This window comes from Larimichthys crocea, chromosome I (assembly GCF_000972845.2).
Source record: "Larimichthys crocea isolate SSNF chromosome I, L_crocea_2.0, whole genome shotgun sequence".
NCBI lineage: Eukaryota > Metazoa > Chordata > Actinopteri > Sciaenidae > Larimichthys > Larimichthys crocea.
The window spans coordinates 3,628,443-3,656,264 of record NC_040011.1 but is presented as its reverse complement, the minus strand read 5'-3'; the positions used below and the strand labels follow the sequence as shown (position 1 = coordinate 3,656,264).

At 46.0% G+C, this 27,822-nt stretch overlaps 1 protein-coding gene across 2 annotated transcripts; it reads right to left on the bottom strand.

Moving 5' to 3' along the window:
- Positions 1-27,017, bottom strand: efnb2a (ephrin-B2a). 2 transcript variants are annotated; one of them, XM_027281046.1, is made up of 6 exons: positions 26,858-27,017; positions 26,064-26,733; positions 15,471-15,754; positions 7,333-7,425; positions 6,036-6,143; positions 3,768-4,171 (listed from the first exon to the last, which is right to left on the bottom strand). In XM_027281046.1, the coding sequence occupies exons 2-6, from the start codon at positions 26,174-26,176 to the stop codon at positions 3,768-3,770; spliced, it is 1,002 nt and encodes a 333-aa protein (XP_027136847.1). In that variant the 5' UTR covers positions 26,177-26,733; positions 26,858-27,017. The 2 variants fall into 2 exon arrangements, with proteins under 2 accessions (XP_027136844.1, XP_027136847.1); XM_027281043.1 differs by having other exon boundaries at positions 1-4,171; positions 26,064-27,017.
- Positions 27,018-27,822: the final 805 nt, after the last annotated feature.

The window sequence follows — 27,822 nt, the reverse complement described above, 5'->3', positions numbered from 1 at the left end:
TCCATAGGAAAAACATTTTATTGAAAAACATTTTCAGTTTGTAACAGACTGGTGGAATGTGTGTCATTTATCCTCACTTTGAACTTGTTTTAAATTTTTGAATGTTAAAACCTTTTTTTTTCACAGCCTGGCCATCTCATACTGCAAGGAAAGGGAGAGAACAGGGCTACAGCCACCCGGTAACCATGACATGACTAAAGAAAACCAGGGGTAGACGAACAAACAATGCAAATATAATACTGTGTTACTTACAAACTGGACTGAAATTAAATCATAAACAAAACAAAAAAAAGAAAAAAGAAAAAACTAATTCAATAAATATTTATGGTACACACTTATGGCACAAATATGCAGCAGTCGGTTTGGCAACTTTTCTCTCTTTTTTTTTTTTTTTAAACCAAATTACCATGGAAACAGTGCAAAAGGGGAGGGAGTGGGGAGGACACGGGCTTTCCATTGAGCGCTAGCTAAAATACATAGCAAAAAATTCAAATTTTATACAAAACATCTTACTTTAAGAGTTTATAAAAAAATGTTTTATTGGGTTCTGGTCAATATTTACATAAGCTATTTACCAAAAAAGTAGTATGCTCTGTTTTACTGAAGTGTATTCCATTTTTTCTGTACTTTTTTTTTCCATTTACTTTCCTAAAAAGGTGAATAAGGCTATTGTAACAACCCAGGATCCATATACAATACAAACATTAATGTATTTACAGTTTCTTACCTACAGAAGTACGGTGCAAAATTACTGAGTCAAGTGACCAAGGGCTGACCATACGAGCAAGGCATTTTACAGTAGCCTGAGGTGCTTCTCCTAGCCCGTGTGCTAAGACTCTCACAGCATCGCTACGACATTTCAGAACAGGTTGAGCCGAACCCGGTCAATGTTGGGAGAGAGTTAGTGGAGTGGCAGCTAAGAAAAGGACGTCAGATTCAAAGAAACTAATAAGATTGTCATATTCTGCCGCAGACAGACAGCAACTAAACAGCCATTTCTTTGTTGTACGTGTGTGTCTTTTTTTCATCTTTTCTTAAATACCTGTTGAGGTGTGATATATATATGCTTTTTCATGGTTTTGTTTTTCACAGTTTACCTTTGTACTACGGCACATAGTTAAAAACAGAAAAAGGTTCAAAGGATACTACAAATAATGCAGGAAAGGAAAAAAGAAACTAACAGCAGGCTTGTGTGACGTACTTTGCTAGTATTGTGTCATTTGTTTGTTGTTACATCTTTCAGTGGTTAAGAACACTTTCCATAGGTGTTTTTTTTTTCTCAGAATTGATTAAAAAAATAAATAAGAATTGCATATTTGCAGATTTTGTAGCCTCTTAGAGGCACAAACCTCAGATCATACAAGGCTTGGCTTTTTCGGTGAAATTTGATGTTCTTTATGAACAAATGACAAATGTTAACAATGGGCTGATACATGCTCAGGGGAGGGGGCTGCTTAAGTCACGATTATGATCCTAAGCCAAAGATATTAATGAATGTGAAGTCACTGAAATATAGACTTGCTCAACACACGCACACGTACACACACATGCACAGAGAACATGAAGGGTGTGGATGAGGAGAATCGGGGGGCACTGGGGTGTTTATGGGAATTATCCTTTGGGAGATGCTACACTGAGTGAGTGTGGGAGACACAGCTACTCTGCCCTTGTGTACACCAATGTGAGCTATTTTGGGTCAGATAACTCTACTCCCCTCGGGGGCCGGGGCCCAGGCTGCCCTCCCCTGGTTCCTTCTTCCCAGGACTGAGCCCTGCGCCTGTGGACGAGAGCTCGTGACTCAGTGGGTCGAGAGATATCAAATAATCAAAAACCTAGATTGCATAATGTGCACTTATACCATAATATATTAACATTACTTCTTCTTCTTCTTCCTCTCCATACCGCCTGACAACACCTGTGCTCTATGTGTCTATCATAAATAAATTCTGCTTTTTTTTTTAATTTTTCATCTTTGTAATGTCCTTTTTTTTAAATGTACATCTATTTTGTAAAAAAAAAAAAAAAAAAAGTAAATGAAAGAATCACAATATGGAAATGCTAATGGAGATTGAGAAACAGTGACAATGTAAGTAGATGTCCCTGTGCTTTTTTTTTTTTTTTTTTTTTTTGAAAAACAAGAATAGGAGAGCACCGGTCACGGTGATTTTGGTGCCTTAGGGCACCCTTAATCATCACTGGACCCCTAGGGGTAAACGTTACAGTACCTAGAGCTGTTTCAGCCAGCTATGCTAACCTCAACTAGATCTTGGGCCTCTTCTTCACCTGATGCGAAAAGCGGCAGTAAGGCGAGTCGGATTTCTTATTGCCCCAAAACATCTGCCCGTGTGAAAAGCCCAGGTTCTGGAGAAGTTGAGGCGAGCCCTCATTACTACATCTGACGGGATACAGCCGCTCTCCCATGTCTAGCTATCACTGTGTCTCTCTCTGACTGCTGTGAAGAGTGGAGGTACCAAAAATGGGGGTTAAAAGTGCTGCTCTATGTATATGAAAGTCCTCCACTCTTCCCAGGAGCCACCTGGGCAGACCTGACATGCCCCCCCCCCCTCCACCCCCGCCCCCGTTCCCTTTACGAGAGGGCGCAAAATTTGAAAAATGAAATAAAATAAAAACAAAAAACCTCACTCCTTCTTTTTCACACTCTCGCCACTCTTAGCCACTGTTGTGTGTTTGAACGTCACATACGATATGTCACTAAAGGAAAAGAAAGTCTATGCATTTGAAGGACACCAGGATATGAAAACCAGATACGGCCAAAAACAAGATCAGTAAATGTTGACAGTACAAAAAAAAAAAAAAGAACCTCAAAACCTTCAAGTAACATCTGAAAGAAGTGAAACCATATCTGGGAATGAGGAGAAATCCACACTTAAACCCAAACAGTTCACATTGACCGGTGAGACGGTGTGTCTGTGCGTGTGGGTGAATGTGTGTATATGTGATGGTGAGGATGTGGGTGGCACGGGTGAATGGGTGATCTCCGTGAGTCAGTCAGGAAAGTCCCAGAGAGGATCGGCGTGAGAATCTCTCTCCTTTTTCCTCGTCCAGCTGGTAAATCCACAGAGTCTCTCTGGCTAGTAAGCATCAAGGGAGGGGCAGCCATTTTGTGAGTTCATGGGTCAGCCCATATTCTCCTTTTACCTCTCCTCCTCACTCGTCTTTTTTTTTGTCTCTTTCCCTCTCTTTTTCCAAGCAGTAGTCTCTCTTTAAGGTGAGGCCAAAAAAAAAAAAAAAAATTCCTTCCCCTCCTCTCTGGCCAGGAAACCTTCACGTCCATACATCCGTCTGTCCATCAAATCCGAGAAAAAAAACAAAACAAAAATGTGCATCTGTCTAACTTTCTGATCCCTCGACATTCAGTTCCCCCTAAAATGCTGGCCGCAGTGCACGAGACAAAACAAGGGAGCAACATTTGGGGGGAAAGAAGAGATCGTCCTCTTTGTTTCCCCAGAGAGCAGCAGCAGTGGGCAGCAGCAGCTTTCTCTCCGGCCCTCCTAACCCACCCCGTCCACAACAACTGTGACCAAACCAGAGCGACAAGGTATCAGCAAAACTTCGAGAAAGGAAAAAGAAAAAAAAAATAGTGACAAAACATCAGAGGAGAGGAGGAGGAGTCGACAAGAGTGAGAGAGACAGAGAGAGAAACAGCGAGAGCGTTTGCGGGCATGCTGGCGGCGCCAGGCGAAAACCAAAAACCCGCTGCCCCAGGTTTGTTCCAGTTTGTCTCTTGCGTTTAAAAAGTTCCAACCTCAGACTTTGTAATAGATGTTGGCCGGGCTCTGAGGCGGCATCTCCTGAACTATGTAGACCGGGTGGCCGTAGTCGCCGCTGACCTTCTCATAGTGCGGGCAGAAGACGCTGTCAGCAGTCCTGAGCGGGATGATGATGTCGCTGGGCTCCGAGCCGTTATTGTTCCCGCCGCCTCCGCTCCGTTTGGGCGTGGCCAAGGTGCTTAGAGACAGCGTGGCCGCGTGCTGTGGCGAGTGCTTACGGTGCCGCCGCCTGTATTTGAGCAGCAGCAGCACCAGCATGATGATGATGATGATGAAAATGACGCTGCCCGAAGCGATGCCGACGAAGATGGCCACCTCGGAGCCGATGGCGCTTGAAGACTTTCCGCCGTTCTCGTTCTCGCTTTCTCTGGGTGCTACACCTGAAAGACAGAAAGAAACAGAAGTGAGTATGATGACAAAATGAGTTCTGTGTTTGGCTCTAATTATACTTGTGAGGACCTGTCACTTGGATCATCAGAAATACAGATTGAGCTGGTGAAGTCGCGGTTTGCTCATAACAAACTCGTTTTTTTTGTGACATCCGAGCACGTCTGAAGGCGACACTGTGCAGCGGGAAAAACCTGCCATTATGGATACGATAATCATCCGAAAAAGGATGACAGCTCGCACTTTTGGAAACTTTCCTTGAAGGCACAAAAATTGACGGAAATCGGATCGCTGTGTGAAGTGGGTGTGATTTTTTTTGGTTGCAATTTTGAGTTTTGGAAGGTTATAAAAATGTGCTTCTGACAGCGTCCGCAATTCTGGCATCTGGAAGGTGTGGGTTTAGGTGGTTGAGGAAAGACTGGGAGGCAGACTCACTGTGTCTTTTCCTCACTATCTTTTCATCACATCACAGTGAAGGTGCAGGGAGGAGGCCGGCAGCACAGTGGCCTATAGAAGGCTTTTGTGTAAAGGTCACGTTCGATCGGTGGCTATTCAAATTCAGCCGGTGAAGACTGCAACCTTGAAACTAGGGCATGAGCAGCCCGATAGGAGATACAATGGCTGGGGGTAGATACGGGCACATTGCACTTAGATAGATTGCATCTTGAAAAGACATAAAAAAGTAACTTAATTTTCTAACTAACAACCCCAGAGGGAAGAAAATAAAGAAAGAAATATTTGATGTCATCATGAGACATCAATTATGAAAGCCAAGCTGTGCTCTGACTCCCAGCGATGGACATTCTGGTTCACATCCAACACTCAAGGGCCTGTGCGTTCTGTCTCCGGGAGAGAGCGTAGTCCCCAGCGCAGGCAGGATTACCGTGTCTCCGCCCGTCTGCCGCTGTTCTCCCGAGGGCGTAAAAAGTGCTTTTGCTGTGGTGTGGTGGGGAGCGGATACGAGATGGCAAGCAGCCCAAAGCAAGGACCCTTCCGTTGTTTTACAAGGGGATTATGCTGCCTCAGACGCTCTGCCCATAGCACTCTGACGTCCATATGTTCGTGCTAGCGGCCGGGATGGAGGGATGAGACATTAAAAAAGCACGAGAGAGGACAAGAAAGATGCTGATGTCTGCAGAGAACGGTGCCAGCATGGATTTAACGGGCGGGATGTCAGATTTGCATGCTGTACGTCGGGCGGATTTGGAAGTGAAAACAGAAAGGTGTCAGGTGAGGCCACGCCCTCAGCGAACAAGGGTGAAGGACTGGAAGACCGGTAATATATAGGTCAGCTTGTTTTTGTTCTTGAGGCCCTTCCTGTTTCTCTTTTCTGAAAGCAATTCATTGCGGAAATTGCCGGTCAGGATTTTCTCCTTGGGAGATTTTCAACTGCAGCATTAGAGCTAAGAGATAAGGCCGCTGTGCACGTAGACGCACGCCTGCCCGAGTTGTGATTCGACGCAGAAACAAGTGTGTGTCTGTACTCAGAACAGGTCGTTAAAAGAGATGGCAGACAGCGATCAGATCATTTTCCTGAAAATGTCACTTAAGCGGCGGGGTAAAGCTGGAACAATGCCAGCGTGGAGATACCTTATAAGTCCTTGAGAGGCCGGAGATGCCTATCAGTTTTATGGGCAACATTCAATTACTGGCTGATGAATCGCTGACCTTTCTTTCCTTCACTTTCACACACACACACACCTCAGTGATTCTCACAAAAACACACAGACGTGCGCGCGCGGTTTACTTAGCGTTATCAGCTCTTAGCTGGCCGTACAAATGCCAAATTGTTTCAGTAAATCCTCAAGCTCAACGGCCACTTTTCCCAGGATTTAAGGTGCAGATAGGTGAACTCACCTGGTTTCTCCAGGACTTCATTAGGGTTGTAGCTTTCCTTGCCGTCGTTCTTGGGAGGGAAGGGTAGTTTGGTGGGCTTGTCTTTGGGTGGAGAAGGGTCAGAGGGATCTGAAAGAAAATGCACAACAGAGTTAACAGGGAGTTCTTTTCCGCGACAGTGTACGTCCATGTTGTTTACGCTCGTGTTTAGAGTCACTCAGGTGGGTATTTCCTGATGACTGCAACAGTTCCAAGTTCCTGAGCCTCATACAGGCATGAATTTCACCTGACATGAGTTGTCTTGGTTTTATAAGAATGGAGCGGTGGAACAATTACAGCGGTCAATAACTCTTTGAACGTACACACGAGCATGTGAGTATTGTACTGAAACAGATCCCCTTCAAGCTACCATTGATTATTTCATAGTCGTTTCCTCCGAGCTTCCTTCAACAGAAACATTTCCCTTGACTTCTTCTTCAACTGGATTCACATAAAAAAAAAAAAAAAGGCAAAAGATGCTGTCTCTCTTCTTTCTGTGCTCTAATTCACCGAGCATCTGCTGTTATAAAGACTGCTCAGGTTGAACTGTGCACTTGTCAAGCTCAGCTACGCTTAATACAGCATTTTATTTAATAAATCCACTAATTTGTGAGCAACTCCTCTCAACACACCGGAGCTGATTTTCAGAACTATTAAGCGGCAGAGCTAATTTCCAGGCCCGCGTTCCGCACCTGTTCTCTTCTTCCTCGGGGTGCAGCAGCTTTCGATTTAATTCCCCGACGTTCAGGGGATTCTGAACAGCTCTGAAGCTGGTGTTGACGAGAGGGTCGACCCCGGGAAATTACCACCATGGGTGGCAGCCGGGCAACTTATTTATGAATAATTATCGCTATAATTAAGAATAGGGCCTGGGCTATCTGCTGTGTGTGTGTGTGTGCTTCAGATGGAGCGTGTAGATAATTCATAAGCATTACGTGTCTGTGTGCACCTTGCACGTGTAGAAAGCCTTGCGGTTGAAAGAGTGTGTAACAGCAGATGCCTCAGGTGCACGTGTGCGTGCAAGCGTATGCAATCGTGTGTGTGTGTGTGTGTGTGTGTGTTTCAGTGCGTTAGGACTTCCGCTAGATTACATCTCCTGCCCCCTTCGCAGCCCCAGGTGTCATGGAGACGATGGAGCTGCGTGCTGCACATCCTCCTCTGACCTTATTAGGGGCATTTTCACAGTCTCACACAATTTTAACAGAATGTACGGACGCCGCGTCGTGACGGGCCCGCTCATGCCTCGCGGGCGCTCATAATTCAATAACACAATACTCACTTTGTCCCACTTTCATGATTATCTTCATGGACTTGGTCTTGCACACTCCCCCCTCCTGGTTGTCGATGCCCTCCATGGTACCATTAGATGTAGCTACAGAGACGGAGAGAGAGAGAGAGAGAGAGAGAGAGAGAGGGACATGGTTAGAATTAACTGTCACTGCGAGCATCTGCTACAGAGAAGATGAGCATTGTGTTGTGTATATATACGCCTTAAGCCTATCTCGGAAAAACAGCCAGTTCCCAAAAAACAACAACAGAGGCACTAAAAGCCTTCCTGAGGAGGGATATGAGTCATACCCCCGTTAATAAAATCACAATTCACCCGTTCATCACCTCAGCCACTCCACTCCGGCGGAATATTTCACATCCCCAAAGTCAATTAGCTTGAGTAATTGTGACTGTAATATCTCTAACTGTGCTGATGGGCCTTGTGAAGGATGCAGTTAAGGGATGTGAGGAGAGGAGGGGAGGGGGGGGGGGGGCATTCGGCATTACCGCTAACGAGGTAGCCAGTTATTAAAGGACACACTTTTGGATTTTTTTAAAAGGATTCAAATGTTCACATCTGAAAGCCAAACTTGCTGCCAGGCTTAAAGAAGAAGAGAGAAGAGAGATCTGCAGACGACAAGATGAAAAACAATTTTAAGGGATGTCAACAGGAGGGATGAGAAAAATAAAAAAAAAATAGGGCTTTTTTTCCAGGAGAGGCGGTGAAATTAAGGGAACAGAGGGAGGTGATAAACACCTCCATGGCACTTAAATGAAAAGAGCTTGAAGGATCTAAAAAAAAAAACAACATTTAAACACAGGAGAAAACAGAAGTGCACCGCTAAACACTGTGTTTAAGGGACGGGAGCAGATGTTGAGAGAGGAATCTGGATGGGCGGTGCAAGAAGTTCCACGTGTGACAGGAGGAACAAAACGGGCCCTGTAAGCAGATGCTGTGAGGGCCTTTTTAAAAAGAGGGACTGCACTTTGATCAAAAAAAAAAAACTTGTGTGGAACTTGTGCCACACAGCTCAATCAGCTGAATGCTTTCAAGCCCATGAGCCGTGTTGCTTTTATCTGCACTGCCCCTGGAGGCCGCTGGGCAGAAGTGCAGCGAGCGTGGCTCATGATGAGCGGGACAGGGAGAAGGGGGAAAAAAAGGAGGGGGGAAGGGGTGAGATGGGGGGGAGTCGGGCTTGTGGTCTATCAGGTCAGTAACACAGAGGCTAACGAGCTGCCAGGGCTTAGCGGCTTGGCTTCCCGCCAGTGTGCAGTGGCCCGCATTCACTACGACTGCCCCCCCCCCGCTTCCTCTCACCCCTCCCTTGAACAACACCCCATCATCCCCCCCAGTTTCCTCCTCCTCTAGGGTGGCCACCATGCATGCTAGTCCCTACCTTCCTCCCTTCTTCCCCTGAACTCTTTTACCCCTCTCTTAACACGCTCGTACCCCTCCCCGCCCCCGGCCCTCGGTCCTGCTGCAGTCGAAGCTTTTCCGTCGAGCGCAGGTGGCAGGTGCTCGGGTCGTGATTCAGATTGCAATAGCTTTGAAAAACGACGGCGCGCATAGTCTGCTACTTCCTATTTCTCCTCCTCCAAGTCCCTCTCTTTCTTCCCCTCTCTCTCTCTCTCTCTCACTTCCTTTTTTTTCCCCCCCGCCCTCCTTGCTACCAATCATCTTGATCCGAATCCCCTTGCTTCAATAAGACGGTGATGGGAGCGGACACAAAGAGCATGTTAACAAGGACTCCCTCCCCTCCTTCCCACCCACCCCCCTCTCTCGTCTCCTTCTCTAACTGACCTATGGCTTTCCAGTGGAGGCCGAAAAGCACATTACAGACAAAGCTCCTTAAAGGCTTGTGCTCCTGTATGTGTGTGTGTGTGTGTGTGTGTACGCTCATGCGTTCATTTCATAAACCTTTTAGCACAACACACATGAATATCACAATCCTGCAGGATGTCATTAACCATCTTAACACTTGTTTACTTTGTGGGGTGATTGGCAGGATGGCGTCTGTGTGCAGGTGTGTTTTGGGGGGGGTAGTGGGGTCGAGGTGGATGCGGATGGGGAGAGAGGTCAGAGTTCACGGGGCGGTGTTTTTAGCTCTCATCTGCCACACATTTCGCCACTCGTGTCGCTTCCTTCCTTCGTCCGCTCCCCTATACCTCTTTCCCTTTGCCCTATTAAATGATTTAACACATCAGCACCCATCGACAGCGAGGATAAGAAAAAAAAACAAGAACATCCTCCGTGTCAAGCCTCCAAAAACAACTCTTCTTTGAAACTTGGCCGCAACATTTTTCTTGACATTTAAAAGAAAGAAATAAAAAAAAAAGAAAATAAATCCTTCAATCTGGAGTCATTTTAAACTTTAAAGTCTTCTTCTCCTTTAAATGCCGAGTAAAACACACTCGCTATGCCAAGGCTGCAGTCCAGGAAAGCCTGACTTGGATTTAAACAGAATGTGATTGTTGAATCGGCTAAGGCTGGTTGAATGACTCGGCCCTCCTCAGACCGGGCCAGACAAGGCCGGGCTGATGGACTAACCGGCTAGAGTTAACCGGCTAATCCGTAATTCTGTGGGGTGAGGGGGACACATTTGGTGGTGGGATAGACCTGATTCATACAAAACCCTCACAAATGGATTTAGTCACCAACTACCACTGGCATTACAGCACCCAGATAAGACTCAAAGACAGATAGAGAGGTGGTGCTGGTGGTGCTGGTGGGAGGGAGTGCAGAAAGATTACTTCAGCCTGTGTGTGACCTTCAGCACGGACCCAGAGAGAAACAATAAATGGAGGAGAAAGGACAAGAAAAAAGAACAGCTACGTCTGAATTTCTTTCACCGTTCTCTCCATCTCGACTGTGAATTACAGAGTCTATTTTCTCACTGCTTCTCGAACTGCCGATGTGGTTAAGATGGAGGGGAGGCGATGGCCTGGGGAGGGGGAGCTCCATGCACACACACGCACACACGCACACACACACACACACACACACACACACATGCAAAAACAGGCTCCGCAACAGGGGAAAAGGGCCATCAGGAAAAATCACTCACCGGCTGTGACAAAGTACCGCTTGAGACCAAAGTGACAGCTTGAGTGGGCTTGCACGAAATGTTCCAGTACACACACACACACACACACACACACACACACATACACACCTTCAAGTCACATGCAGGCTCAAGCAAATGTTATAGAAGTGTGTCAGGGATGTGTGGTCACTTTGATTGTCTGCCTGTGTTTGTGAGTGTCAGCGCCACCTGTGAAAATTAACACTTTAGCCCTCCAACCGCAATCCCCCCCCCCCCACGCTCTGTAAACACATTGCGAGTCACCCCCACCCACCGACCATCCTCCCTCACCCGGCCCCCCCACCCCCCCCTCCATAACTTAATTTACTCTCCTTAACTTAATTTACTCTCCTTAACTGAATTTTCTCCTGTTTATCAAATCAAGCGAGTGGAAAATCACCCTGTGTTTAACGAGACAGTCAATTGTGAGCTGCAATCCAGATAAAGGCTGCGAGCTCTTATCTCCGTTTCCTGCTTTCTCCTAATGCGACCGGCACATAGCAGCAGAAGGCTCCAATATTGCAGAAGGACTCGTTTTAGAGTTGGTGGTTTAGGCTAGAGCGAAAAATTCTGTTGTCTGTATAATTAAAGCACGATGCGTTGCCCTGAAAGACAGTGGCCAGCCAAACAAGAGACAACATCTCACAGAGACAGAGAAAACACAGCGCAATTAAGAGAATGAATGGATGGAGAGAATGATGACAGAAAGAGAAGAAGAAGAAAGACAAACACAAAGCTATGATCTAAACTCCGAGCGTCATTGCCATCCGTCGGGGGTTGCTGTGGAGCGTGAAGCCATCATCACAGCGTCGGGGTTACGGGCTGGTTAATACCCGTCACCCGCCGAGTGCCCTAATCGCCCGTGACAGGGGGCGCCTTTCCATTTAGGGTGACCGTTCGGAAACGGGTCAGGGCAAAGCTGGGTCACCGCGAATACCCAAAGCTGTCTAAAATAAATAAATAAAATCTATTAATTAAAGCACTTATAAGATAAGTGCTTTAATTACAATTTCGGGCACAGTTTGACACTCATATTTCCCACGCAGACAGACAGCAGCATTGATTATTGCTGATTAATGCTGCCACCCATTTTCATAATGTGATAATAACGCCACCACCTGTTTCAAACCATGATCCTGGATGTATCGGGGGGGTGAATAAAGTCTCAATCAGGCAAAGACAGAAACCTGAAAGTGCAATTTTCAATCGGTGTCAAATTTAATACGATGAATTTTTCCCTCTCAGAGCTCACATTGCAGGGAGGCGACGACGGGACTATTTTCTGTTGTGACTAAGGCGAGCGGTGATTAAAGTCCTGATGAAATTTCTCTGTGCATGTCTGCTCTGACTGTAAATTCAACCCTGTCCTTCTCCTGTCCTCTTTAGCTCATCTCTCTCGTTCTGTCTCTCGCTATGACCCCATTCCCTTTAGCTCCATTTCTCTCCTCTCTTGTCTCGTTCTCTCTCTCTTTTGCTTTCGTCACTCTTTCTGCCCCCTTTCCCTCCTTATTCATCTCTCTCTCTCTCTCTCTCCCTCTTTAGCTCATGTAATCATCTAGCCCACTAGGTTCTCGGGCTGCAGGCCATGCTGCCGCAAACAATCACATCAGACTCATCTGCTTTCAACTGGAGCAGCATTGTGCGCGGCCGCTTTAAAACGCGCACACACGCAGTCACACACACACACACACACACACACACACACACACACACACACACATGTACGAGCAGGCCTTTTTTTTTCTTCTTCTTTTTTTTCGACTCGTGCACAGGAAACAGATCTGACCGCCAGGAGAGGACAGGATGAGACAGTCAGACGCTCGATGCTGATGTCACAGTTTGAATCTAAAGAGGTGGTTTTCAAGTCGGAGTGGGGTGGGTGGGAGGATGGAGGTTTCGAGCATACCCATCTAATCTAGGTCTAGCCTTGGCACAATACTCAATACAAGGCAGTGCTAATCCAATTGGTTGAGATCCGTAGCATTGATGTGGGGGCCTTGGCAATTGTGAGAAGAAATGGAGGATTAAACGCCGGTTAATTAATTACGTATCGAGTGCTCACTCCAAAAGACTAATGAAATCCTCGCGGTGAACTTTCTGAGGCGGTGTCACACTCCGATGGATCTTGGACAGCGCTGCTGGAGGGAAGGAGGGATGGGTGGGGGGGTCGGACACACACGCAGGCACAGATAACAAGATGGAGATGCTTTCACACCGGGGTGGAAGTCAAGCCTTAATGTGGCCTATCTATTTATTCCCATATGCTATCCGCCCCAACACAAGCAAAGACTCACTCATGTTGGCTCCCTCCATCTCTGCACGGCATAAACAACCGTGAATCTGACTCCACCAACGCACACCTCTCTGTGCATTCTGTCACGTTTTTTTTTTTGTTTGTTTGTTTGTTTGTGCTTCGCTCCTGGTGTTTACCCATGCAAGGCTGGAGCTTCTCCAAGCGGGCCGATTCAAAAACAAAAACAGAGAGGGAACGGCACTAAGTACACAACGACGTATATCGCCACAATGCAACTGCAGCGGGCTGTTAAAGCTGCAGAACCGGAGGACAGAGCTAGCCAAGAAGAGGCAATTAACAGCAAAAAAAAAAAAAAAAAAAAAAAAACGAGACACACTCCAATGGAGAAACAGCTCCCTCTCTGCCCTCTTTAGGCTACACATTAGCATTTTGGGTAGCTGTAAAGGGAGGCGGCAAGAGGGAGGGGGTAGGAGGAGGACGAGGAGGAGGAGGAGGAGGAGGAGGAGGGGGGGAGTTAGAGGAGTAGGGATGTCGGTGGAAAGGGAATTTGCAAGAACTGCAAAATTGGATTTTCCAAACCCTCTTTTTAAAGTTGCGAATTGAACTTTCCCACCGCTCTTTCTGTTCCAACTTGTCGACTCGGCAGGCCGATGAAGGGGAGAGCTTTTAGTGGGGGAAATTGAATATTCTCGTCTGCTCAGGCTGTGATAGAGGGCCCCACAGAGAAATACATATTATAGATAGACGGATAAAGTGAGGAGTGTTGTCACTAGGATGTATGTGGCTGTGTGTGTGCATAGAGAAGCTGCTCCGAGCATGCAGCTCAAGACTCCTGAGGGACGCTCGGTGTCTTATGTTTGCATTATCAGCATGTTTCTTCCTGCCTGCCTCTCTCGCGTCCGCATGTTCCTACAATGCTCTCGGCGGCTGCGCTTTCTTATCCGCGCTCCTTCATTAACCTGGACTTAACCCTCTCTTCTCTTCTGATTCTGATCCACCACGATGTGATCAGCAGCAGGGAGTGCAGGCAGAGCACCGGGAGAACCGGGGTAAGTAAACACCAGCACCGCCTCATCAATAATTAACAGCTGCGTTTGGGTGAATATGGAGGCGGGGGGGGGTGGAGGTGGAGACACGGGGAGGGCGATCGTGTCTGCGCCTCTTCATCCAGAAGCCTTTGTAGTCCTTCCACACACGCCGACACAAACCTAGAGCGGCTTCCGTGGAGGTTTGCGCAGGCGTATTTGTACGTGCAGGTACTTTATTTGTCACCAAACATTAGTGTAGTTTTGTCTATGAGCCACTGTCGAGCCTTTTAACCTGCCAGAATACATGCACCTGCAGGACCACAAAAGTACCTGTTAGACTCAAACGCAGCCTCCCCCCATGCAAATATCCTGCAGCCATGACACTTAGGTGACAGGGCAGTCACTGTTGCCTGTTTGGCGTTAGGGTAACTTAAATAGAACTGAATGAGCATATTGTGTCGCTGAACCTGTTTTTCTGAAACAGCTGCCTGACAGATCTCTCTGCGGGACTTCGCAGTGCTGTGGAGCTTAGAGGAAAATTTAAATTCGCAGGAGTCGTCTACTGCAGGCGGTTTGAAGTGGGATTTATACAGTACAGTGCGTTGTTACCTTGCACATTTGTTTTGCAAAATTCAACTTCCTCTCCCATAGCGTTTGGATAAGAAGCGCTATTTCCTTCTCGTCTTTCCTCCTCTCCTCACTCCCCTTTCTTCCCCTTCCTTGTACTCAGTCAGAAATATGGCCTTCCACTACTGTGACAGCTCACAGATGGCTATGGCAGAGCCTCACAGATGGTCCTATCTGCGGCGCACCCCCCATCAGCGCCACACAGATGGTTCAGTCCACCTCCCATGTTTCAAACCAGGGGGCCGTCACTAAACCCCATCAGAACTTCCTCCCAGGATGGCGTTAGTACATCACAGGCAATCAGCAGAGCGGAGTGGCCACACCTGCACCATGAGACTGGATGATGAGTCATTTCTAAGCCAAAAGCATGAAAGGGTCTCATAGCTGAGCGTTCTATTAATGGTTGTCTGAACATGTATAAAGGTTGAGTATCAGGATGGTGTGGGATGAGGGGGCTTCAGATGTAGTTTCCTGATATGACAAGGACTTCATTTAAGGATATCGAGGTCTTTAAACATCAGAACTACTCCTAGCAGTTTTCCTACAACTATGAATGTTAAGATCATCTTCTCATTTGAATCTTGCCAGAGGCTCGATTTCTACAAGAAGCAAATCCCACCGGGAGAGTCTTTGAAAACACTACAGATTCCATTGGATGGACTTTTAGCATAACTTCAAATGGACCTAATATGTTTACTTATATCTCAAGAGACAAATCATCATTTGGATAGCCTCAATCCGTGATGTTCAAGGAATTCTCAGAGCGATCTGCCGGTGAAGTGCCATCAACTTTCCCCTCAACCTTTCCCCAGCTTCAACTCCTTGAGTTTAATTCCTGCATATCTCCCGAGTGTCCACCAGCAACATCTGTGGAAGGTGTATGAACTTGCACTGAACTGTACGTAGGCGGAGAGAGCAACGGTGAATGAAATATTGAATGTAAAGTATGAGCAATTGCACAAAAGGGTGAGTTTTGAAAGAATGATACCGCCAAATTGATGTCAGCACAACAACTCAGCTTCTCTGTATGAGAAATGCGAGATATCTCACCAACAGCTGGTTCTTAAACCTCACTGAAACTGTTTATGGCTGTTTTCCCCCCTTAAATAATGCAATTTCTAATTTATTATCCCTTCGGGGAGGGACAAGTACTTACAGATGATGTAGTAGTCTCTCCCCCTGAAGAACTCCAAGCCCCATAGATTTGGGCTGAACTCCTGAAACTTGAGGGTGAACTTGACGTCCTGGTCGGGCTTGACGCAGTTGAGGAGCGGCGTGTCGGCCTTGGTTATGGTGCAGCTCTCCAGCTGCTCCCTGGGCACCATGTACACCTTGTAATACTCTACGCCATCGAGCACCCCGCCGTCCACGCGGGGGCACACAATGTCCAACTTATCCCCGATCTGGGGGTACAATACCACGCCATGGCCTGGCACGAATCTGAAAGAAGAGACAATGGAAGAGGGGCAGAGAAGGAAGGACATGAGTTAGCTGCAGAAAAACCGATGATAAGTCATTCATTATGCATTTCGGATTGGAGTGTTTGCCATCGAGCCTCTCCATCTCTTGCAAAAAAAAAAAAAGAGAGAGAGAGAGAGAAGCCAGCTTAATTATTGATGTGGTAATTACTGATTGTGTCCATTAATTTTAGATGATGAAGGATAATGGCGGAGTGTGTGTGTGTGTGTGAGTGATGTATGCATGTGTGTGCGTGTGCTGGGTGCCAAATGACCCCCAAATATCTGAAGATGAAATCACGGAGCTTTTCTTCTGCGCTGTGGCAGCGACAGAAAAAGGAAGAACAATTAAGCGGATAAACGAGGAGAAGGCGCCGCACTTCCCGGGTGCGAAGGAAAATGGCAGAACTAAGTTTGGCATACAAAACAGAAAATAAAAAAAAATACAATAATAAAAAAAACAACAAAAAAAAACACAAAATAAAATCCCAGCACAATCGTAACATGGCGGAGCAGCAGAAGCACACACACACACACACACACACATAGACGCAGAGCCTGAAGGGGGTTTGTCTGGGAGTGTAGTTGAATTTCCCTAAATTCTTCCCAAAAGTAAAATAATGTTACATTTAGTCTCCAAGTACTCAGAGCCCCTGCAGCATTCCTGTGATTGCGCACACTCTCACACACTCACAGTTGGAGCTTGAGTTGGGAGGTGAAACCTTGTATTTATCTGCTAAACGAATTTGCCCCCACGCTTGAATACAATTTGAAATGTTAACCACGGATGCCCAGGAGGCTTTTTATGGCACGCTGTGAATACTGGTGCGAGTAAATAAGACGGGAACGCGCTGCAGATGCCAGGCTAATGAAAATGACGGGAAGATCTAGTGGGACCGTTTGACACGTTGATCATGTGTGCATTTTGTGGTATGGTGTTTGTGCGTGTCGTCTTTGGATTAAACAGGATATTCAATGATGTCAGCCTGGATTTTGGGGGACATTTATCACCACTGTAACATTTCATAAACCATTAATTAAACCACTAATAAGGACGTTTTTTTCTTGCCACTGTCACCAAGTGCTTGTTCATGGTGTGAATTCTTGAGCCTCTGTATATAACGTTGTCCAGACCTGCTCTGTAAGTGTATCTACTGTAAATACAACCGCGGGCAGACACAGCATCTCCAAGTGAACTTTGACCTCAATTCCTCGAGGAAGGTAAAGGCTGAGATTGAAAAGCAATGAGACTGAAACCCTCTCTCTCTGCTCTCACAGTGAGGACTGAGCACCAGCGTCAGGCTTTGACTGTTTTTTTTTTTCTGACTACAAAGAGCCACCGCAGGGCAGCAGGGGAGCCTTCACACGGGGGACCGGTGGCAAGGCACTGTCGATTCATAATTAACAAAGAGCGCTAAATGAAATAGTGAGGAGGGGAGAAAAATTCCTAGTATAATCAGTTATATATATACATATATATAAATATATAAACATTATGGCTGCCAGCTTTTGCAGAACAAACGAAAAATCGCCTTTCCTCTTTCTATCTCTGTCACACACATACTCTTAGTCTTTGAAACGTGCAGATACAGACACGTACATTATTTCTCTTTCCCTTTTCCAACAGTGCGCATCATCTCTTTCGCTTTCGGCATCAGCACACACACACACACACATGCGCACGCAGCAGCTAACTAGGCCGAGCGAATATTTTTTATGCCCCCTGGAGACACACTCAGCGGTGGTACAGTGTGTCCAGTGACGGACAGAGAGAGAGAGAGAGAGAGAGAGAGGAAGGGTATGTACATCTATGCATTGCAGCGCCATCTGGCATCATCTGTGTGTGTGTGTGTGTGTGTGTGGAGGAAGGAAGGAGGGGATGAGAGGGGAGAAGTAGAGCACACAGAGTGGAAAGGTCCTTCATGAAGCCTTCGGGGGTCTACAAACACTGTGCAATGATTATGTGTGTGCATTAACCTTATGTGTGTGTTGGTAGCGTCCATTCACGCGTGGTCACGTGTGTTTATACAGGAGTGAAAGCATGCATGTGTGTGCTTATTTTGTGTGCACGCTACTGTGTGTGTGTGTGTGTGTGTGTGTGTGTGTGACGGCCATTATTTATCCAAAGCGGTGTTTCAGTCCAGCTTCTATAATGAGGCAAACAACAGATCCCTGACTGCCTTCGTGCTCCGCTTCAGGATGTTATCACTGTTAAAGACTGCGTGTGTTTTGACTCTTCCATCCTGTTAAAACTGATACCAGTCTGTGCGGAAGCTGAAGTCAGGAACCTGGCTGCAGCACACGGGCTGAAGCCAACAGTTCTAAACCTGACGTAATGATATGTTGTAGCGTGTTTGTTTACCCGTACACAAACAGAAATGTATACATGAGTAAATTTGGGGGGGGTTTTAAAGGCAGCTATGAGCTGGAAGTACCCACGCTATCGCCGCACACAAGCAGTGGATCATTCCAACATAAGACCGCAAAGTGTTGTTTCTATATTTATATCCGTTTGCAAGTTAAACAAATAAAGAAATAACAGATTAAACCGCTTTATGGTGCTTTTTTTTTTTTCCACTGCTCCCTGTCTTTCTGCTAAGCTAGGCTAAACACATGCCAGCAAAGACATGAGGCGGCTCTCAATCTTCTCATCCCGCCCTCTGAAAGAAACTCATTTCCCAAAGTGTCTCCTTAAAATTAAGACAGCTGGCACCGATTTTCGTTGGAAAGTTTAGTCGTGCACAAACAGGCGCACCTACTGCTCGTAGGCGAACAGGTGAATCACTTCATTTCCTGATGACAAATTACATCGACACGGTTCTGACAATGCTATCGACCCGGGGGCGTCGGAACTCCTGGCCCCGCCAGCATGAATGCTATCTGTGCAGGAAGTGGAGAACAAACATAACTAAACCTACGCAACACACAGGTAAAGAGCCGAAGGGAAACGCGGCCCCCGTCTCTTTCTGTCACCTGCTCCTCACATATGCAAACACAATATGAACATGTTTTCCTAACACAATACGAGATACTGTGTCATAATGGCTGCATCCTCTTCTTTCACTGTCTTTACAATTCCAAAAAAAAAAAAACGAGATCTGCCTTAGCCAGAGGCAAAAAAAAACAAAACAAGAACCACACACACACACCTTCCTCTCTATTACACTCTTGTATCTAAGCCAGCCAGCTGATATACAGCAAAGTGCTGTGTAATGAAGGCACTCAATAATCGCTGACAAAGAAGAATCAAACTGTTTAAATGTGGTTTCTTAAAGATAAGCTGCCAAGACGCTGATTAGGGGGCAAATATGAGCTACTCTGGACTGTCTCTCAGAGAGGGAAAGAAAAAAAAAAACACACACACACACACACACACACACAAAACGAGACGGGGAAATGGCGAGGGAGGAGAGGGAGAGATGGAGACAGAGAGATTGTCGAGTTGGGCGCTCGTTCATTTGTTCTGCGCCTCCCTCTCAGCGCCGTGGGTAAATGAGTGTGTCTGATACCAGACACCTGGCTCAATGGCAGCCATTACAACAAAACACCAGGTACACGAGGTCACGCAAGACCGTCTGAGGAGCCCGATTCAGCTCGTGCAGGGTGAATAAAGGAAGGGCGGGGCGGAAAACAAATAAAAGCTTGCCCCGCCATCTCATGATTGTAAATGCATTTGACCCCCAAAGCCTCTAGTCGCCCCCACCAGCCTGCTCTGAGGCACACTTGTCCCCTTCACCCCTCCTGTTCCTCAGCCCTCCTCCACAAACTAAAAAGCCCCACACCCCCCTACACCGTAAATATTCCTGAACCAAAGAGCATTTTATCACAGAGCTCTCCGTTCCTTGAATGTGAGCAGTTAAACACATTAGGGTCATTTTTACAGTATTGATTGTTTCATTAAATAGATTTAACCTTTTAACACCCACTGCTGCAGCATGTACCGCTTTAATGGACTGCTTCTAGTGCTGTGAGAAGTTACATGAATGTGAAAATGCGTTCATCAAAAATAATCTGTCTGAGAGATGACTGAACGTGAAATATCTGCATATACTGGACTTGACATATATCAGCAACTCTGATAAGGGCTGTAATTAATGATTGTTTTCATTAATGAGCTAATTTTTTTGATTAATCTATGAGTTGTTTGGTGTCAGAAAATGACGTCAAATGTCTGTGTTGTGTCCAGAAACAAAGAAACTCGAAAATATTCACGTCTGAGAGGCTGAAATCAAAACGTTTGGACATGAAAAACAAAAAGACGATTAATCGATTATAAAAAATAGTTGGTGATCCGTTCAACAGTTGACAACTAATCGATTAATAATTAGATAAAAAGTGTGTGCATGTAAAGAAAGCATTAAATAAGCCAAAACAAAGAAAGCAACAGCTGATTCCTGCGAATTTAAAAGACAAAAACATTCATGTACGAGTTTATGACTCTTTATGACTGAAAAATGACAAGCATCTGCCAGAGTTGGCTCCTCAAATGTTGTTTTTCTCTGTTTTGCATCATTTCAAATTGAATTCCTTTGCACTGTCGAACAGAACAAGATGTTTGACTGTGGCAATTAATCGACTACTTGAAAAAACACAGATTAAAAAGTCATAAAATCGTTGCGAGTTGCTGCTGTCTTTTGTTTTGTTTTTTTACAGTTTTCTGTCCTGTCACGCACCATTTGTCCTCCCACAGTTCTCCTGGAAAAGTGTAACCCCGCAGAATGCATAATCAGAGGAGGTGACGAGAGCACGGCGGGGGGAGAGGAGCGAGGGGAGAAAGCGGGAGAGAGAAGTCGCAGTGGCACTCCTCTTCTCCCCTCTCTCATCACTGTTTATCCTCCTCCTCCACCTCCCCTACAAACAAACGCACCAACTGCTCCGACAAAGCCGGCAGAGGAGCTAACAGAGAAGGCTGAGCGGAGCTGTCGGCTCGATCTGCCGGCCTCATTTCTCTCGTCTCCCTAACGGCGCTGTCAGGACATTTGGTGGGAAGGTGAGAACAGCTACAGGTGCCTGAAGTCTCTCTCCGCACAATCCCAACGTCTGTGTCAGAGTTAGACGAGGGAGCGGGGTGGACCAGAGGGGGGGGGGTTAGAGGTTGGCTTTTATAACACTGAGAAGGTTTTCATAATGAAATGGCAAAATCAGACAGCCGCAATTGTCGACTAACAAAAAGCCCTCATGAATTTTCTTTTAAAGCCGTCCGTACTTTTGCTTTGTGAAGGCTGGAAAGAGACTAAAAAACACATTTTCTGTTTTTCGGTGAAATGTGGAGCCGTAGATCTGAAGCTGAAGGTACTTTTCTAAACCGAGTGAAAGTGAAATCCACATTTCTTCCACACGTGACGGACCCTGCTGATTCAGACGCACAGGTGGGTGACACTGGAGAGTAGATTTGCAGGGTGACATCTGTTCTCTTCATCTTCCAACCACCTTTAAGTTTGTTGTCTTTTTTTAGTGTGTGTGTGTGTGTGTGTGTGTGTGTGTGTGTGTGTGTGTGTGTGGAGGAGGGGAGAGGAAGTGTTTGGGGGCAAAAGGAGCAAGAGGAAAGAAGGGGGAAAAAAAAGGAGGAGGACTGTAGATCTACTTCCTGAGAGGTTATGACCGCCGCATCTGTCGCCAGTAAAACAACTCATCTGTGAGTCTCTAACCTTTCTGTCTGTCTCACTGCACATCTCCATGTGAGCCCCCCTCCGCTCCTCTTCCCCCTCCCTCGTTTCTCCTCTTTCAGACTTTCTGTTTAAACCTGTTGGATTTGTGTGCGACAAAACACAGTCCGCGGTGGCCACCCCGGCCTAATCCCCTCCCCTCCGTTCTCTTCCTGTGGCCCTTAGGTTATGAGAAAAACAAAGCGAGACGAGGGCAGGGTGAATATTTACTGCAGATCAAGAGCAACTGTTTGACTCTGAATCCCAGCTGCAATGCAAGGATTCATTAAGGCAGCAGACAAAGAGGCCAAGCCGAGGCATAGTGAGGGGTTAATCCACCCATGATTCTTTGCAGCGCCCCAGCTTTCGCCCTCTGTCGGCCGAGGGAACAGAGGTCTTTACGCCTGACCGTCACCCTAACCCCCCTCGTCCTCTCTCTCTCTCCGGTTCTGTCTGTGCTCCGTGCCTTCGGCCCTACCTTTCATCCAGTAATCCATGCCTATGGGATCCAAGCAGGCCTAGACATAATTACCCTCCTTACCCCCAAGGGGGTCCTGATGCTTTCTTCTCTCCCCTCTCTCTTTCATTTCTCTCACTTTTTCCCCCCCTGTTCTTTTATGCCCGATATCTTAATCGTCAAACTTTTCTCTTGGCTGTAATCATTAAAAAAAAAACCCAGAAAAAACGTCCACCTCCGTCACCCCGCCGCCGTGAACTCTTGTGTCCAACATTTTCTCTCTCCTTACCATTCCACCCCTCCCTTCGCCCTCGCTGCCCGGTCGATGTAGCTAAATTAAAACAACTGATCTTTCTCTCTGTCTGAAAGAGAAGAAAGAGAAAAAAAAAATCAGAGGCACGGCAGGGGATTTTGGATTGAGGGATGGTTGGAGGAAGAGGGAGGGCAACGTTACGACATTCAGCACAAGGCCTCGTCAGTCATTCATGATGGACCTGCATCTCTATGCCTCCCCCTCCTCTCTCTCTCTCTCTCTCTCTCTCTCTGTAACCCCCTCCTACATTCACAAAAGGACCCACAGAGGTGCCCCCGTCACTGCCCGGTCACAAAGGGTCTTTGGGCTTCTATGTAATCTCTTAATGAACTGCATTGGAGGAGAGGGAGCGCTCCTTTTACATAAACCATGTAAAGCAGGCCTCTCTTTTGTTTCTCCCTCCCAACTACAAAATGGATTACCAGAAGAAGGAGGTGTGTGTGATGTGATGTGTCAATGTGTTGGTGGTGGTGGTGGTGGTGAGGAGGGGGGGATGTAATTCTCTTGTTTTTTTTCTTCGGAGGTTCATGCATAAGGGCAGTAAAGTAGTAAAGCGCAAAACAACAATGAGGTTTAATCGACACAGCCGTGGGCCCTGTGGAGGGATTTTTTTTTTTTTTTTTTTTTCGGATAGATGCACACACACTTAGTGCACACACACACACACACACACACACACACACGCACAGTGAGAGAGAGAGAGGCTAGCTGTTTCTTTATACTCTCCCCCGGCCTACACACACACACACAAAGGCATTAGACTGGCCCGCAGCCTTCACATTTCTAACATTCATCCTCCCTTGAATAGTCAAAGAGGAGGACTAACACGAACTAAAAGAGAGACGGCAGAGGCAGGGGACAAACTTGGGCTGTTGAGCATATTGCTGACCTGCTGAATAAAGATATTCACGCTTTGGGGTTCTCTGTTACCGAGGAGGAAGACTTTCAAGAAGCTGCGAGAAGAATTAGTCAAATAATAACAAATGCATAAAGTTTGTGTGTCTGACACAAGTTATTTGTCAGAGAGGAGCTGTGCGAAAACTTATCTCAGAAGTTTAGAAATGAACTTGTCTGATCGTCAGTTTCTCCAGAATCAATAAAAAAAGAGGAGAGATCTGGGCATAAATCAGTTTGCATGGGTCGATTTCAGCCACAGAACTTCATCTACAAACTGTTCTATCTTGACTCACAAAGGGGGGGGATTTACAGCCCCTCAAAAAAAACAAAACAAAAAAACAAAGGGGTGTCCGGTCACACACATCATATCACTCTCTGGCCTTTTACCTCTGAACTCCTCACCCAGACAAAACGCAAAGAATGCAGCTCACACTAATTCCCGGAATGCCCGCTACATTTGTGGCAACCCCAAAGGTCTATACTTGCTCCTGAAGGGTTGGAGGCACATTTCCTTTTTTCTTTTCTCTCTTTTCAAAATCAGAACTGACGCGCCAAGTGAAATGACATACTAATTTGCAAGAGCTCCAGCTCCAAAATGGAGGAGGTTTCATTATGTTCTGGCTCTATGAGGAGGGTATTTTTAAAAAAAAGCACAAAATAACTTGTTGGGTGATCTCTTTATAGAAGGAAAGATTTCCCAGAAGTGTGTCTATACAGAGAAAGTTATATGAAAACGATATTTCATATATGTTTGCTGACATTTGCTGCTGCTGCTAGAACCATTTTTAGACACCAAATGGCACAAAATACGCAGTGACCTAAACGTGACTCAACCCAATCACGGCACAGCACCTTTTGTGCTGAAATATATGTGTGCAAAATGCAACCTCATCCCATATTGACCTTTAAAAATGCGCCTTTTTTAAATTTATTTATTTATTTTTTACTTTTTTTGCTGCTCATCTATCTTAACATGAGGCGCAACTACACGTTAGTGCGTCACAGTCTTGCGTCCAAACGGACACAGATGGCCGTGGCAGTCAAAGAAGGCTAGAAGGCCGAGGCTGCTGCGTGTAGAACAGCGGAGCTCTGTCCCGCAAACAACGCAGAAAAAAAAAAAAAGAAAGAAATCTCCCGAGTACAGTGAAAGACACGAAACAACACGCAGACAAGGCCCGAGAGCGCACGGTTACGCACATCACCAAATGCAACAATAGACACCTGTTAGACTATCTTGACGTGTCCGTTGTGTGTGTTTCACTGAGGGGAGAAACAACAGACGAGAGGGGAGAGTGGTCTCTCTCTCTCTCTGTGCCTCTCTGTGGCTGTAAACGCTGAATTATTGAGCGAGTTGGGAGTTTTGGCCGTGACGAAAGAGCCACAAAGAGGGGGCGCCCCCCGCCGGGCTGAGACCAGGGGTGTAGAGGAGGAGAAAGACACCTTTTTTTTTTAAATTCAGAGAAAAGAGTTTAACCGCCTTTTATGGCCTGTAGGAATATTTAGGAGGCAAATGGAGGGTATAGATGATGTTAGGGTGGTGACACACAAACAGGCCTGCGTTTGTTCGCCCTATTTCCTATAAGTCACCAACCCCGTAGTCAAAGCTAAAGCAAGACCAGCATACACACAACTGCATGGGACATCCTGAAATCCTACAACCAGCTCCCCGGCCGTGACGCCTTTACGTTCAGGCTGATGCAGGGTAATCGGTTGGAGGCGCACGACGGTTTATTCAAAGTTTTCATCACATCGAGCAGATTTTCAACATAATCCGCCCTAAAATGTGTCTCATTCTTCAGTTAATTATTGAATTCTGATCCAAACAACCGAATCAGAGCATCAGAGGGCCCGGAGGAAGGCGTCCCACCAGCTCCACGAAGCCTCCGCTTCGTCATGTTAAGCACAACAACAAGGGGTTTCATCCCTCTTCAGTTTTCTCTCATTAATATTATTTCCACAGCGGAGGATTAAAAATAACATCCAATATTTGATCCCGTGGAAACACGTCTGCGAGGGAATAAACTGGCCTGCTAATGAGCTGAGCGCAGCTTCTGAAGCTTCTGCTATTTAGAACAGATTCGGACCTGTTACAGTCACATATGAATTACAAAAACGAGCCCAGAACAAGTTATTATCGAGCGACGAGGCGAAGCGTAAAGTTGCCTTGAAATTCCATTCGGCTCCAAACAACCAGCGCGCGAGAAAAACCCACCAGAGTAACTCAACAATAATGTGCCAACAAACAACAAATAATATGAATCACAGTCAGCATTGAGCCGTTTCTCTGAGGCGGGTTTTGTGTGCCGAGCGCCACCATGACGCACGGCCGAGCGCGGCCCTCGCTGTCCACTGCGCGTAAATATTCCCCCAACGGTGACAAGACACGAGCAGTAAATCTGTGAGCTGAGCAGCAAAGATGAGAGCAGAGCTAAATACAGTTACTTTATCCTGACAGGTGTGTGTGTGTCTTATTTTGTTTTTTCTTCTATTTTATGGATGATAGCTTTATCGTTCACGGCTTTTCATCCCGTGCGGTTTACCCCCGATACTTCCCAGAGATAAAATAAACCAAACTCCGTTAAGAAAATGTGTGACTGAGCTGCAGAGCGGGTGGAGACACAATGAGGATTTTTTTTTTTAAGTGAATGGTGAGGCTTCTTTGTGTATTTGGATCTTACTTTGGAGACGCGTTCATCGCCACCCGTGTACTGTCGTGGAAAAATAAGCCGAAGATAAATTCACATTTGAAATCACGCTACTCTGAGAGCTCTTTGTTCCACTCAGTGTACGCTGAATTGAAAGGTGGCTTCTATATATATATATTTTTTAAAAAACTACCAAACGTGTATCTGGTTTTATTTTACGCCAACATTAAAATCGCCTGATTTTTCAACGGAGTCTGGCATGAAATCGTCTCCACACGGGAGAGCGCTACGGCACTACGGGGGCCAGTAATCAGCTCGGCTTGTGCTCCACTTACTTGGTATTTGTTGTGTTCCAGTAGATGGACTCCAGGATGAGCGCCCGGCACAAGTCCACTTTGAAGGCAATAAACAAAACTCCAAAATAATATCTCCACATCGAGTCCCCCATGGTTAGCCTGCGCGCCTCCGGTGTGGGTGCACAATCCTTCTCACAAATAACCAAAAATGTCCACAAAAAAATAATATTATATATATATATATATATAAATCAGAGGACACGCGCTCCAGAAAGGGCTGACGGTGGCAATTTCTTCACCTTATATCCCGATCCAGTAGGGATGCGCACGGACCACAAACCAGACGTACTAGAGCATCTCCAGATGAGAGACCTGCTCCAAAAAACCAAAGGCGCACGGCAGCAGTTCATTCAGCGGACAGTGCGTTTATATTCTCCCCTGTTCAGAGCGCAGACTTCACCCCGCTGTAGTACATCCCTCAGTGAGAAAAAAAAAAAAGTGCTGGTGTCCGCTGTGGACCGGGCGGCAGATGGAAATCAATACAAATATAAATCCCCCTGCGTTATAGTCCAGCAGTGCACGCCGAAATCCAGAACAGCAGCAGCAGCAGCAGCAGCAGCAGAGAAAAAGGAGTGATGTCTGAAGGTGGAATGGTGAGATATTCCCCTTTCAGCTGGTGCTGGTGGTGGAGGTGGTGGTGAGCAACAAACTGTGGGTGACAGCAGCAGAAAAATGAGAAGGGCGAAACAATGAGGTCGGATGGTCAAAATGAAGAAAATGATCAAATATGAGAATGAAAGAAATCAAAGGAGCTGGAATGGAAGTTCTCATACTAAAGAGGATCCCCAAAGACGAGCTGGCTGCGGCTTCCCTTTAGCAGATCCGTCCCGAAAAAACACCCGCACACACACACACACACACACAAAACGTTAGTGGGGTGATGCCTCAGCGGCTGCTCCGAAACCTGGATGGAAAGTAACTGCAAGAGAGCGCGACTGGGCATTTGGTGTAGCTTGTTTTGCTCAGGCCCCGCCCTCCGTCGTTGCTGATTGGTCCCTGGGCGAGCTGTGCTGTCAGTCAAAAGGAGGGCAACTGGTTCAGCACGGTGACTAGTGGTGAGCAGAAAAAAAAATGAGGAGGAATTAACAGTTGTGTCAAACGGACAGGTGGATGAATGGAGCACATTTAATGTTATTTATGGTCTAATTATGACATCACACGTGATTTGCATAAATATAATTCATCTAATAAGACAAAAAAAAAATGAACGTAAAGATGATGCACTCACACCAGCTCTAAGGCAAACAGAGCAGACTGCATTTAAATGAAGTGTATGAAAGCATAAGGAATAACTTCTCGCGTGTTTCTGTTTCTGTGGAATAATGAAAACAACGAACGCGCTCCGATAAGGCTCACATATAAATACATAAATAAATAAATAAATAAATAAATAAATAAATAAATATGAACTACAGGGCTGTAGCGCTGCATGTGAGTGCAACCTCAAGTTCTTTAGAAAGACAAGAGCGCCCACTAGCGGAAAATCCGCTTCAGAGATATGAAGAGCAAAGTCAGAAACGATCGAGCAATGTTTGATTTGAAGTCTAAAATAAAGATATGAAAACACAATCACTGACTTTATTCATTTTTATAATACAAATCAAAACATTGTTGTGTTCGAAACAGACGTTGTTTCATAACAGCGAGCACGTTTAAAACAGACAGTCACGTTTTTGTTTTGTTTTTTTTTTACTTTTAAAAAGTTAAAACAGATTTATTGTTTTAGCCCAAACGAGGA